At 41.4% G+C, this 14693-nt stretch overlaps 1 protein-coding gene across 2 annotated transcripts in view; it reads left to right on the plus strand.

The window, feature by feature from the left end:
• The window catches only part of IL7R (interleukin 7 receptor), a 29683-nt gene that overhangs the window by 11729 nt on the left and 3261 nt on the right, over positions 1-14693 (plus strand). Inside the window, exons 3-7 of one of the 2 annotated variants that reach the window (XM_036742406.1) lie at positions 1604-1764; positions 6007-6164; positions 9243-9411; positions 12746-12839; positions 14501-14576. In XM_036742406.1, the coding sequence (XP_036598301.1) occupies positions 1604-1764; positions 6007-6164; positions 9243-9411; positions 12746-12839; positions 14501-14576 (658 nt within the window). The remainder of the gene's footprint in view (positions 1-1603; positions 1765-6006; positions 6165-9242; positions 9412-12745; positions 12840-14500; positions 14577-14693) is intronic. The other variant, XM_036742407.1, reaches the window with a different exon arrangement.

Raw genomic sequence — 14693 nt, forward strand, 5'->3', positions numbered from 1 at the left:
AAGGAATAAATAACAAGCACCACACCGGCTGGCTGCCTCGCTTCTTGGCCAGGGAGAAATATACCAAAGCTCCCCTCACTGATCCCACCTGTCCCTTTTGTGCCATCTACCTTGATGGATGAAGGCACTAGGCATCTGGTGCTCCTTTCTCCCACAGCAACTTTCTCCTCATCATCTGTGCTGCTCGATGCCACTGCAGTCTCCTTCAGAGTAAGGTTGCCCCTTCCTCTTCAGCAGCCCAGGAAGAACTGAGCTCAAATTCTCCATCCTGTCTCCAGGAACTTCTTCCAGAACAGGAAAATGACAATTTCGCCTTCTTCAAACTACACTTCCTAGAACTTAGGCAGCCAGGCTCCATGTCAAAAGTATGCTACAACTGAACTATTTGGATGGTAAATGTAGCAAGAAGAGTGGAAATTAAATACTCTCAAAGGGTTACCCTGCAAGGATAAGGGGATTGATGAGGGATGGCAAAATGGGAACCCCCACTTTTGAAGTAGGTGTGGTAGCAGCATTTCAAAATGACCTTAGTCAAGACAACTATACGTGAGCATAAAAAGGCCTAGGGCTTTTGCTTGGAGTTTCAAAATCCCAAGACGTAGCGACAATAAAATGAATATACTTAGCAAATTTTTTTACACTGAGATTATATAGGATTTGACCGCTGTTGCCTTATTTTGTATAAATTTCTATTGATAAACTATATATAATGATTTTTTAAACTAGTGCATTGGGGTGATTTTAAGTAATTCCCTACAAGTAAATACATTTAATTATTTCTAAGCTTGTGTCACAGTGGTTTGATAGTGGGGGATTTTGCATATGAATATGGCAGATTTACCTCAGAATTAATTCCCAGTCTTCAGCCACCTCATAGGTGGTAGACAGGCAGTTCTCAGAAGATCCAGGAACAATGCATAATATTCCAACTTGATTATACCAAGAAAATGAGAAGAGTATATGTAAAACCATTCAGTCATACCCAGAACCCAAATCCAACAATTGAAGATATGCATTTTTCTGTAAAGGAGGAAAGAAAGTGTCCCTCATGTAATTTCCACTTTGTTCCACCCCTTTCTTTATCTCTAATCCCAGGAGAGCATCATTTTCCTTTAAAAATAATGTTATCCCTCCCTCTTCCTGGTGTTGGTTGGGAACTATTGATGCAGAATAGGGGATACTCTGTTAGAAAAAGTCACTGTCTCACTTGATTGTACTGTTTTCTTTATTTACAAGGGAGGGTTCTATAAGGGTGGGGGTTTCATCAGAGAATTAGTCATATAAAAGTCATGAATAAAATATTTTTAATGCAAAAAAATTCTATGGGGAGTGATCACAGCCTATTTTTTTTAAATGTCACTGAGTCATTTGTGGGCACCAAACCCACCCTTGGTTTGCCCTGGCCCTCCTGTCTGCCAAGGTTGTTTGGCTGGGTTTATATTCAAACCTAGGAAGCTGAGGGACAGAGGACTCACCTTTAGTTTTCTAACACCTAAATCCTGGTAGAGGGGTGGGTGCCACGAGGGGACAGCATCAGATCTACTGATCATAATTGTTAACAAGAATTCCTAGGTTTATACTGGCTCTGTATCTCATTCCACAGTGGTGCATTTATGTCCAACAGACAATGTGAGATGATGAAGAAAAGAGAAAAGGATTATTTTATGAAAACAAGATCATTTTCGCTGATTAGTGCTTGTGAGATATGCGTGATACTTGGAAAAAGTAAGGTGCATTGCAAAACACTGAAGATAACCAGAATAGGTAAGACCTTACCCAATGGGAAGGGACAAGGTTGTGGTTGTTTAAATTTCTGGAGATAATGTCTGTTACAAGGCACAGTCCCTTTACAATGTGCTGAGATGACTAATTGTGAAAGCAGTTTATATTAAGAGTTTAGATTTTTCACAAAGAACTGGGAAAAACACTTCTGAGGAGGTGATGATGGAGGCGATGTACTTCAGGAGAAAGAGGGCAGGAGGAGTGACACTTTATGACCTTTAGTATGGACTTTGTTCAAATTGAAGTATAATTTCCTCACTTTATTTTTCTTGTTTTTTTAAAAAATGGCTAATATTTTTGCGTAATTTCACATGCATAACAGATACATTGCTTGTCTGCTTAATGGGTTGGGAAGGGAATGGAAGGGAGGGAGAGAATTTGGAATTCAATTTTTTTTTAAAGTTAAATAATATTTTTATTTAAAAAAAGAATAGACTTTTCTGCTTCTACCACTCACAGAGTTCCTCACTCTCCATTTTCCTTTATTCTTCTTAGAGTATTTTCTGTTTTTGTTACTTAGCATGCTACAAGGAAACCGACGAGATTCAAGCCCTAGCTTTGCTATTTACTTGCTCTCTGAACCTCCATTTCTTCAATTATAAGTGAAAATACCAAGACCCTTAGTACCTATCTCACGGGGCTGTAATGAAGCTAGAATGAGATAATGAATAAAACTACTTGGTAATTTTAATCTCCTTCGGTTGGAAGCCTATTCTTCTAAGTCTATGCCTTGATGCCCCTCTAATTTAACCACTTTGATTGACTTGGCTAGTTAATGAACAATCATTATTAACTTTTAATACATATTAATAACTACTTGGTAACCAACTGGTTCAGACAAACAGCTAGTTGCTTATTGATGCACATCGCTGTGTTGACAGAGTCAAATAATAATAAATTTGTTTTATTTAATATTTATTTAATGCTTTAACTTGGTATAATAGAAAGATGCCTCTGGAGTCAGGGAACTTATTTAAATATCTGCCTTCTTATTTACTCTCTTGTGATTCAATTCAACAAGCATCTATCAGTGTATGCCAAGCACCGTACTAAGCCCTGGGGGAAAAAAAGACAAAATCTGAAAATCCCCACCCTCAAGAAGCTAACATTTTACTAACGGGAAGCAGTCTCCTCCATGAATCCTTCCTTGATTTCCTCAGCTGAGAATGATCTCTCCCTCCTCAAATATTCTTAGGCACCTTGGATCTCTCCTTTTCACTCCTTCAACTTTTATATTGTGTGTGTGTGTGCGTATGTGTGTGTGCATGCGTGTGTGTGCGTATGTGTGTGTGCATGTGTGTGTGCATGTGTGTGTGTGCGTATGTGTGTGTGCATGTGTGTGTGTGCGTATGTGTGTGTGCATGTGTGTGTGTGCGTATGTGTGTGTGCATGCATGTGTGCGCACGCATGTGTGTGTGTGTGTGTGTTACACCCTTCAGAGTAGAATGTCTCGAGATCCAGGTTGGTGTTATTTTTATCTTTGGGTCCTCAGCAGCCTAACTCAGTTAAGCAATTCATGTTTGTTGAATTTAGTTGAACTGAATTCATCAAATTGTCTGGGACCAGATTGCAGGAGATCTTGAAGGTGGGGCAGTCCTGGAGTCAGGAGGACCTGAGTTCAAATGTGGCCTCAGACACTTGGGGGGGAAATTGCCTCTCCCCCCCCAAAAAATGGACTTGATTCTGTGGGCAAAGGGGAGCCATTAAATGGAAGGAATTCCTGAAGTGGGGGAAAGGGAGAGGAATAGGGAGGGGGAAAGGCCTTGGGGAATGGGCTTAGGTGCTGAGATTTTTAGTGGATCTTGAAAGTAGAGAAGGATTTGGATTGGAGGAAAGGAGTGGTCTACCAGCAATGGAGTCAGGAGTAAAGATTATTACTCCCTCTATGGTTTCTATGTTTGTCCGCATCTCCCTCCTTACTTTGCTTTTCTAATTACTATTAATGTGTTTGCCCACGTGAGTGGTGTTTTAGTACGGATGCATTGTCTCAGAGGCCACAGCGGTCATTTGCATATGTTATAATAGCTTTCCTCACCCAATCACGTAGAATTGATTCTACTGAACCTTCACAACAGGAGAGAAGCAGGCTCAGCTGCCACAGGAGATAAGTTTGCACCTAATCGCTTTTCTCTGTACCTCTACGTTTGGTCAGATGCCAAACCTTCCAAGGATCCTATCTCTGTTTGAGATCAGCCCTGTAAACAAGCAGGCCACCCACTCAGCAGCAACCACACCTTCAGCTAGAGTGAGTGGGCGACCTCCTGGCTGAGGCAGAACAGGGAACCCTGCAAGAGATGGGCAGGAAGCCTGGTCTCTCCAGCTCAGCTGCCAAGCTTGGAAGACTATGAAAGAAGCTTGCTATCCTAACAACCCCTTGTACTACTGAAACTTTACTGTGCTTTTCTACAGTCCTCTTTTATGATCTTTTTAAAAATAATAATTAATTTATTTTTAGTTTTCAACATTTAGTTCCACAAGCTTTTGAGTCTTAAATTTTCTCCACCTCCCTCACCTCCCCCTCCCCAAGATTGCATGCAATCTGATATAGGCTCTGCATATACATTCATATTAAACATATCTTCACATTAGTTATGTTGTAAAGAAGAATTAGAACCAATGGGATGAACCATGAGAAAGAAGAAACAAAACAAAACAGAGAGAGACAGAGAGAGAGAGAGAGCAAAAGGTATGCTTCGATCTTCATTCAGACTCCAGAGTTCTTGTGGATAGCATTTTCCATCATGAGTCTTTTGGAATTATCTTAGATCCTTGCACTGTTGAGAAGAGACAAGCCTATCAAAGTCAGTCATCGCACAATATGTCTGCTAAGTGTGTACGATGTTCTGGTTCTGCTCACCTCACTCAGCATCAGTTCATATAAATCTTTCCAGGTTTTTCTGAAGTTCACCTATCTTTTATGATCTTGATGGAGGCTCATCCCATGTCTTTGCCCCTCTCTCTTTTCCAGGCTTAGTTCAGGGGTTGCCTCCCTTTGGGGAGCATTTGGTTGGATGCTCCTGCCTGCCCCTGGCAGGAGCAGGGACCTGGCTTGAAGCCTTCCATGAACCTCCAAGCTAAAAATTATGTCTCCTTCCTAGAATCTCTTTAACCACTCCACTTGGACCTCTTCATTGCACTTTCTACATCTATTATTATTATTATTGTACATTATAGTTATTTGGATATCCATCCTGTCCCCCTACTAACTCCATTCTAAGTTCCTTGGAGGCAGAAACCTATTTTTTTCATCATCATATCCTCACTGACTCAAACATAGCAGGCTCTCATTTGGTCACTAAATTATTTATTCAAATGATTTGAGATGTCATCCTCAGATGAGGAGCCAGGGGCCTAAAAATTTTAGCATCTGGGCAGAAGTAGCCATAGAGTAAGCCCAAGCAATCTGGGACGGCCTAAACCGTGGCTGGGTGAATGATATGGAAGGTGTCCTCCAGCTAAGACACTGCCCCCTGCCCCTGGCCTGTTGCTTATGGGAGGGTAGGCAGGAAGAAAGAGAACAGATCAGGGCTGGCCAGGCAGGCATTCACCTGGGAGGAAAAAAGTGAGGTCTCTGTTAGCTTCCTATTTAAACTAATTCTTCTTGCTAATTAAGTACTAAGCTCTGTTATTGTTACTGGGTTTTTTTCTTTTTGAAGGCTGCAAGTGCTTTTGGTATCTTCTAAGTATAGAGGCTAGGACCTAAGACCTGGCAGCCCTGCCCTAGTTACAGCTCTTGGAGGGCATGAAATATAGCCAGTATAAATGACTGGACCAGGGTCCCACAGTGGTAGAACCAGAACTAGAACCCAGGTCTCTGGATTCCTCTCTAGGTCAGACATCCACCCCACACCACTCTGCCTCCTGTGCCATGCCAACGTGATGCTTATTTGGAGCATTGAGGGTGCTTAAATATTGAGGAATCTGACTCTAGCTGCCATTGAATATAATAATGTTACTGAAATTGAGTTGATTTGCTCTCCGTTTGGGGCCAGGCAGGTGAAGGGAGGAAGGGAACAAGCATATCTTGTACCCAGAATATGTGCCTGGCAAAAGTGATAAGTGCTTTACAAATATAATCTCGTTTGATCCACCCGACCCTGAAATATAGGCAGGGATGAGAATTAAGGATTCAGAGAAGGGGAAGCCCTAGAGGAAGGGGTTGCTTTTTTGCTTATGCTTCCTATCTTCCCTATGTACTGACCTCTTTTCTGTTATCATTTCTAGTGAAGCCTGAAGCTCCTTTTGACATTAATATCACTTACCGCGAAGCAGCAAATGACTTTGTGCTCACGTTCAATACAACACACTTATGGAATGACTATGTAAAAGAGTTAATCCATGATATAGCCTATCGCCAAGAAAACAGTAAAAGCAACTGGATGGTAAGTAGATAACAGCATTTTTGAAAGCCTTCTGAATATCCAAGATATGTGGCTAATAGGGAAAATCTCCTATTTTGTGTCTTCTTGCTACACTTTTATCCACTGACCACAATGAATAGGCAGTCTGACTCTGTGGGGATATTAGGGCCAGGTCAGTTCTGAACATTTCTGAGTCCCTTAAAGTCCACTGTTCTCTTCTGTTACCTATGGAGCCAAAGGAAGGTTTTCAATAAGTGATGGAGGAGTCTCTGATACCAGATGGAGAGAAGTTGGACTACACATCTTTCCAACTCTGAGATCTGGGAGAATCAAAGTTCTCTTCTATTGTGTGGCTTTAGGATATGCAGTCATGATTTATAATGACTTCCTTTAAACCAGGCCAAATGATGGATGAAACTCCCCAGTGACCAGGGTCCACTGGAGCAAGGCTTAGCAGCACAGCAAATGTCAAGACTTTGCTTGCAGGACCCCTCCCTCTGTTGTTGTTAGTCCTATCGGACTTTTCGTGACCCCATTTGGGGTTTTCTTGGCAAAGATACTAGAGTGGTTTGCCATTGCCTTCTCCAGCTCATATTTAACAGATGAGGAAACCGAGGCAAACGAGGTTAAGTGACTTGCCCAGGGTCACACAGCTAGAGACCAAATTTGAACTCACAAAGATGAGTCTTCTTTATTCCATGCCCAGAGCTCTATCCACTGCACTACCTAGCTGCCCACCTCCCTCTGCTCTCTGTAGCTGATACCACCTCCCTCCTCTGGCCTGAAGGACTTGAAAGACTCCAGTAGGTCAGCATAGCAACAAACACATCTTCTCCTACTCCTGCACCCTGAAAATAATTCATCACTCTTTTAAAAAGTGGTTTAAAGGGCTTCCATTATTCCAATTGCAAGGGAAAATAAATACTGCCAGGGTTTGCAGGGAGTGGCTTTCTAATTTTCCTCTTGGGCTTCAGACTTGTCTGTACTTTCCCTTCATCTATTCTTCCCCTCCCCTCCCAGATCATCCACTTTGGGCTGAACCACTGTAACAGCAACCACACTGGCATAGACAGGATGGCTACTAGTGCAGGTTCTTTTATTTGCTTTAGTAAGGAAAACAACTTTAAAGGGGTCAATGATCTTCTTTAATTACATATGCCAACAGAGAAAATACAGAGAAATAATGAGAAAACGTACAAGCAGAGAAATAAAAACCAACAGACAGGCTCTACTGCCTGAATCAAAACAATACTGCTATATACTTTACATCCACCACTGAATCAAGAGAGCCTTTACCTCTGAGCAGGCAGGGAGCTCTGAACATGCAACCACTCAGAGTCCCAACCAGGGAATCACAAGGTCCTTCTTGTAAGTAAGCCCCCAAAGCAAATGCTCACCTCTCAGAATATATATAATCTTTTGGCTAATAGGCTCAGAGCCAGAAGGCATCCCAACCCTCCTGACTCAGTGCCTAATTAGCTTAGTACCAAAAGGTATGGAAGCCTTCCTACAAGAAAGCTTCCCCTGAGCAAGCTTCCCTTAATGGGCTCCACCTGAGGCCTATTAGTGGGCAGGGAAGATCTTATTCCCCTTTATCCTAACAACCAACATAACCCTACCTCCTTAAACCTGACTCACCCATTTCAGAATTAAGTAGAGGCTCTCCTTCTGCCTCCATTCTCTCATTGTTCAAAATGTATTATCTCACTCCATGTACAATCCTCTTCTTCTGTTTTGTTATGTATAAGAAAATGCTCATTTTATTTGGTGTCTTAGTTCAGAATTTATTTTAATGTCTTAAAAATTTTACTTGTGTGCTCTTGTGGCCCTCCCACCATATTCCTTAGTCTGGACCTCAATATAACCAGCTTATAGGTTGAGCTTCAGTAGTAGACACTTCCTGGGCCCAGTCAATAGTGGTCACCTTTCCCCTGCCCTCCCTTTCCCAGAATTGTCCCAACCCCCAACTCCCAGCCTCAGGCCCTCTCCTGGGGAAATGGCTTTTGAGATTCCTCATTGAAAATTATTTTGGAGAAAGACTAGGGAAATACAGTACATAATATAAAATGTAGCCACACAAACAATAAGCAAGGTGGACCATATCACTACAGTGAACATGAGAGTGTCCCTGAATGTCTCCACTAAGTCAAAGCCTCTGTTGGGCTAATGAAAGAAATAGTCCAGGCATCTTTATTCTGGGCATAATGATATTGCTTCTACCTTCCAAGTCAAAAGCATCCCTCCATCTGCCTTTCGTATCCTCACATATTTGCAATTATCACCATCATCTGCCATCAGGCTCATGGTTTTCAGGAGAAAGATTTCCTACTTTGGTTCATCCTTCACATTCCTCAGCCTTCTCTTTTAGTTCAGAGACAGAAAGTAAAGTGATGGATGAAATGGACCCTATTCAGAGGTCTTCTTATCTAATCTACTTTTCCTTTTCCTCTGGTCAGGACTGACCATGAACAAAGTAGACAGTCACCTATATAATGTGATGTGAGGAGTTAGGACCACCTGCCCAGTATAACACCTATGGGCTTGCGAATACCTGTTAAGAGACCTCCAAGGAATTTGATCTTCAAATGATAAGCCCACAAAAATGCAACATTACTGAATTAAATTTGGCTTGTTATACAGGGTGTCCCAAAAGTCTGGACACAGAGGCAAAGATGCATATTTTGAAATATTTGGACTATTAACAGACTTTAGCCCCCTTGACTTCTTTTTCTGGGGTATGCTAAAGGAGAAGGTATACTCAATGAAAAGTCAGATGCAACACACTTGATTGAACGCATAAAGAGTGAATGTGCTCAAGTTGACGGCAATGTGGAGTTATTGCATCGAGTTCACGTAAATCTTGTAAAGCGCATCAACCTTTGCATCACAAATGATGGAAGCCATATTGAAGATGTTATTTGTTAATATTCCAATTAAATAAAATATTGATGAAAATTTCATTCATTTCATTTCTTGAAAATATGCACTTTTGCCTATGTGTCCAGACTTTAGGAACACCTTGTACTTTGTTAAACTTGGGTATAACCTATTTTTTCATCATGAACAAGAATAACAAAAATTATATCTTTCATTCTTTAGCACATAAACTCAACCTATCCTCTTGTAATACTTCTGGAAAGAAAGCTACAACCAAATTCAACATATGAGGTTAAAATACGGTCACTTCCTGGTGGAAACTTTTTTGCCGGGTTCTGGAGTGATTGGAGCCCCAGTGTCTACTTCAGGACATCACTGAAACCCAAAGCAGGTATGCCATGACTGTGTCTATGTTTATATCTGTGGCCTGTCTTAAGGAAGAAAGGAGAGAGGGAAGGAAGGAAGGAGGAAGGGAAAAGGGAAGGAGGGAGGGGAGGAAGGAGGTGAGATAGAAGAAGGGAGAGGGACAGGAGAGGGAAAGAGGGAGGGTAAAGAGGAAAGGATGGAGGGACGGAGGAAGGGAGGAGGGATGGAGGGAAAAATGGAAGGAGGAAGGGAAAAAGGAAAAAAGGGAGAGGAGGAAGGAAGGGAGACAGAAGAAGGGAGAGAGACAGGGAAATAAAAAGGGAGGGTAAAGAAAAGGAAAAGTAGAAAGGGAGGGAGAAGGGAAGAAGGCAAGAGGGAAGAGAAGGAGGGAGGGAAGAAGGAAGGATTTAAAGCATCTAGTATGTGCCAGGTACTATGCTAAGCACAGTTAAAATGTTAACTTATTTGATCCTTACAACTCTAAGAGATAGGGCTATTATCAGCCTCATTTTATAGTTGAGGAAAATGAGGCAAACAGAGGTTAAGTAACTTCTTCAGGATGATACACTTGATATCTGAAATGTCTGAAGCAACATTTAAATTCAGGTCTTCCTGGCTCTAAGTCCAGTGCTCTATCCACTATGTTATCCAACCACTACTTTAATAATAGTTAGCAGTTACATAGCACCTACTATGTGCCAGGCACTGTGCACCCACAGCACCTTACATGGATACTTGATAATCATATCCAATGTTGAGGTACCTATGTGGCATAGTGGGTAAGAGCACCGGACTTGAAGTAAGAAAGAACCAAGTTCAAACCTGCCTCAGACATTTACTAGCTATGTGACCCTGGACAAGTCACTTAACTTGTCTCAGCTTTCTCATCTGTAAAATGGGGGGATAATAGCACCTGCCTCAAAGGGTTGTTGTAAGAATCAATAAAGATAACCTGTAAAGCTATATATAAATGCTAGCTAGTTTTATTAGATAGCTAGATAGATAGATAGATGGATGGATGATAGATGATGGATGGGGCATAGAGGAGGAAGAAGAGGAGAAGAAGGAAAGAAGAGAAAGAAGGAAAGAAGAAGGAGGAAGAAGAAGAAGGTGACTTCTGCAGGGCGGGACTACTCTGCCCCCACCAGGGCATTCCATTTTCCAGGTTCCATATAAGAGCCATATAAATGATGCTGTTGTTGTACCTTCTTTAGGGAAAATGAGAAGGAAGTAGCTAAAATGTAAAGGAAGTATTGAAAAAATTAAAGCCTGTAAACTATAGTTGACCAACTCCTGAAAGATTCTAAACCCCTAAAAGTTACTTAATGGTTGTATAACATGAGAGTCTGTCATTTCACAGATCGTAAAATGAATGGAGCCCTAGTGTAGAATGAAAATGGAGAGTGTCTGACTTTATTGTCCTGAAAATGCTAGGGGCTACCAATAGCTCTGATTCTGACCCTCCTTTTCCCACTTTCCAGCAGCTTGTCCTCCCTAGGTCTCCTCAATTCGCCTTGTTAAATAGTTCTCCTCATGTCTACTTCTTAGAATCCTTAGTTTCCTTTGAAGTTCAGTTCACATATTTCTCCCAGGAGTAGCCTTTTGTGATTCCCCACCCCAATATTGGCATTCTTTCCTTTCTCAGTCACCGGTGAACATAGGCACTGATCAACACTAGGGATACAAAGCGAAAGCAAAAAAAAAAAATCCTACCCTGAAGGAGCTCACATTCTACTGGGAAAGACAACATGCATTAATCATTTTGCATGTTAAACCACCCCAGTAGAATATAAGCTCCTTGAGGGCAAAGATGATTGTTCATTTTGCCTTTGTATCAGCAAGGAAATAAAGACAATGTCGATGATAATTGTGAATATGCCTATGTAGTTCTGCGTCACAGAATATGAGACTCTCCATATAGAAAGTAGAAGAAGTAAAACATTTATTCAGACACCAGAGGACCAGATCCCATAACCAATAAATCCAATCCATCCAAGCAGCAAGCAAATCCCAAAACCAGTAAGTCCACCTTATTATAACAGCAAGGAACATAAAACACAACATCACAACATGGAGCCTCACCATCCCATAACCTTCCTCCTCCCCCCCCCCACTGGGGCCTTCCCACAAACACACTCACAGCACAGCTAGCTCACCTGCATCTGCTCTCTCCCTCAGCTCTAACTGCTCTGCGCATTTCCTCCTCCACCCTTTCCTGTTCCTCTCATTCAGGAAGCCCCTCCCACCACATGTGACTTAGGCTTCCTGTGATATGAGCAGGTCATGTGGGCCTATTAATAGGTGGGAAAGATTTTCAAATTTAAATTACCATTACAGTTTCCTAAGTAGCCGGCACAGTGCCTTGAATGTAGGAGGCACTAATAAATGCTCGTTGAATTAGATTAGACTATCTGAATCTTTATAATCAGCTCACAGCTTGTCCTCACTCCCAGGAAGGTTCTTTGCTCAATAATTATCTGCCTATTGTGGGTGAAGTGGGGGACATCTTTGATGATTGTTCATATTTGGTCTTGCAAGTCGTTTTAACTCCACCACTCAAATTAATGCTATTTGATGGAGCAACAATTCCCCAAAACATTCAGAAAATCACTTAATCTCGGGCCTGTGGCTACAGGACCCTTTTTTGTTTAAAAAAAAGCATTACAATTTTATTAACATACAAATCAATCCTAAACATAGAATAAAATAATGTAACATAATAGATATTTATAAAATAATAGTAATAATGGTGATGATGATAACAATAATGATTAGGATAGTGATGGTGGTGGTGATGATGATGGTGATGATGATGTGTTTGATGGACTTTTGGGGGGTGTAGTTTCCCAAACATGTTATCTTTAAGGACATTGCTACACTGCTACTCAAATTCATATTCAAATACTTATCTTTTTCTTTTATTAATGTCTCTCTCACTATCCCTCCATTCAGTGAATTATTTTAAATGAAAAACAAAGCCTTTAATACATACTTGCATAAAACAAATTTCCACATTGGCCATATCTGACAAGGTTTCTCTCTCTCTCTCTCTCTCTCTCTCTCTCTCTCTCTCTCTCTCTCTCTCTCTCTCCATTTTAAATCCATCCTTGCTCTGGCAGGAAGTGAATGTCCCATTTCATCTTCAGTCTTCAGGTCTCGTGGTTTATCATTTCATTAATCATAGTTATAAAATCTTTCAGAATAAGTTTATCTCAATAATGTTATTGCTGCATGAATTATTTTCCAAGTCACAGAACCACTCTGAAGAAAAAAATGGACTTGCCAAGTAACTGAAGCCATAGCAGGCTGAGGATATTGATAAAAGGATAAATAATCATAGCCTTGTCCTTGGTTTCCAGAGGAGCTGGACTATGTCACGCCCATCATCATCACTCTGAGCTGCTTCTCTGGGATCCTGGGGATTGTTGTGATCTGTTTGCTGTGGGATAAAAGGTAAGGTCCTTTTCTCATTCAGAGGGATTGTAGTAAGGCATTGTAGGAATTGAAAAGCCAACTGTCCCTGCTCATTCTCAGCTAATTCTCAGTCCCAGTGACATTTTTCTGGATGATCAAGAGCTATAAAACACCTTAGAGTTAATTTAGCCAAACTCCCTCTTTTTACAGGGAAGGAAATCAAGAGACCAAAGAGGGTAAGGGAGGTAGGCTTGAACCCAGGTCCTCTAATCCAAACTCCAAATCCAGGAACCTTTCCACTGTGTGACGTGTGTCCCCTAAGTCATTTCTTAAGAAGTCAAAAACAATAAGCAAGACACAGTTTGGAGTCCAAGAAAGAGGAGCACTCAAAGTTATCTCCTTGAATAACCTGACAATTATTTCTAGGTGGTCCATTGGGCCAACTTCAGGTTCCATGTCTGCATCAAAAATATTGTGTTGGTGTTCAGCTTTGCTCCCTCACTAAGAGTCTCTTTCACAATGGTCCAGAGTTTCCTTTTTGCAAATTTATGCCTAGCAAATTCAGCACCAAGGTTAACACTGTTTCCACCATGTGACCTAGCACCATAGGATGATAAAGCTGGATCATTTGGTTAGAGATCATTTGGTCAGTCAGTCAACATTTAGTAAACATTTATATGTGGCAGGCACTGTGCTAAGTGCTGAAAATACAAATACAAACAGGAAGACAATTCCTACCTTCGTGGAGTTTATATTCTAATAGGGGAAGATAGCACAGAAGAAGATGAAAAGGCAGAAGAGAGCAGAGGAAAAGATAGCCCTAAAGGTGTGTGGGAGAGAAATTACAGAGAGTCAGGAATGGACCCTGAAGAGAAATGAAGACATGGCTGGTCTAGACAACTGTCTTCAAGTGGAGGTTCTGGGAGGAAGAGGCTGCAGGGCTGGACTACACTTCCAGGGTGACAAGTCACATCCATAAGGGAAGGTAAAGAGGCTTCTGTGACATGTTAGAGAAAGTTGGGAGTCAGGAGAGGAGCCTGTAGATTATATAATCAGACCCCCTTATTTTACAGAAGGTAAAATTGAAGCCAAGGGAAGTGAAGACTTATACATAATCCCACAATTAGTTAATTACAGACCCCAAATCTCATAAATACTTTTATCGATTTGGTCCAGATCTGGGATTTCATTGATGTAGGGAAATCCCAATGTGGAGGCTTCTTCCAACACTAGATCCAATTCTCATTTTATCTTAGAGGATTGTCTGGGAGGCAGTTTGGTAATGCAGTGGGAAGAGCACTGGGCTCACAGTCAGAAAGACCTGAGTTCAAATCCAGCCTACGACGTTTATTAGTTGTGTGACCCTGGGCAGGTCACATTATTTCTGGTTGTTTGTTTCCTCATCTGAAATGTGGGGTTAATAATAGCACCTACCTCCCAGAGTTGTTGTGAGGATAAAATGAGATATTTGTAAAGCACTACATAAACCTTAAAGCACTATATAAAATTAACTATTATTATTAGGTAACTTGCCATGGTCTGTTGGGCTATCAGAGGGAAGGCTTGAACCCAGATATCCATTTCTAAAACTGGCCTTCTATCCACTACACCTCTTATGAATTTTGATCCAGTAGGAAATAGAGCCACTGTGCCACATTGCATCTACTGCCTCTTTTATTATAAACATTTTGTTATTTCAGAATTAAACCTGTTTTGTGGCCCAACCTTCCTGACCACAAGACGACTCTGGAACAGCTGTGTAGGAAACCACAAAAGGTTGGATTTTTTTTCTGAAACTTTCAGGACATTGGATAGCAGAGCATCCCAGGGGAGGGGTTGCAGGACAAGGGATAGTGGAACTTGAGGTCTTGGCCCTTTTCTGAGACACTCCCT

The sequence above is a fragment of the Trichosurus vulpecula genome, chromosome 1 (genome assembly GCF_011100635.1).
Source record: "Trichosurus vulpecula isolate mTriVul1 chromosome 1, mTriVul1.pri, whole genome shotgun sequence".
NCBI classification, from domain to species: Eukaryota; Metazoa; Chordata; class Mammalia; order Diprotodontia; family Phalangeridae; genus Trichosurus; species Trichosurus vulpecula.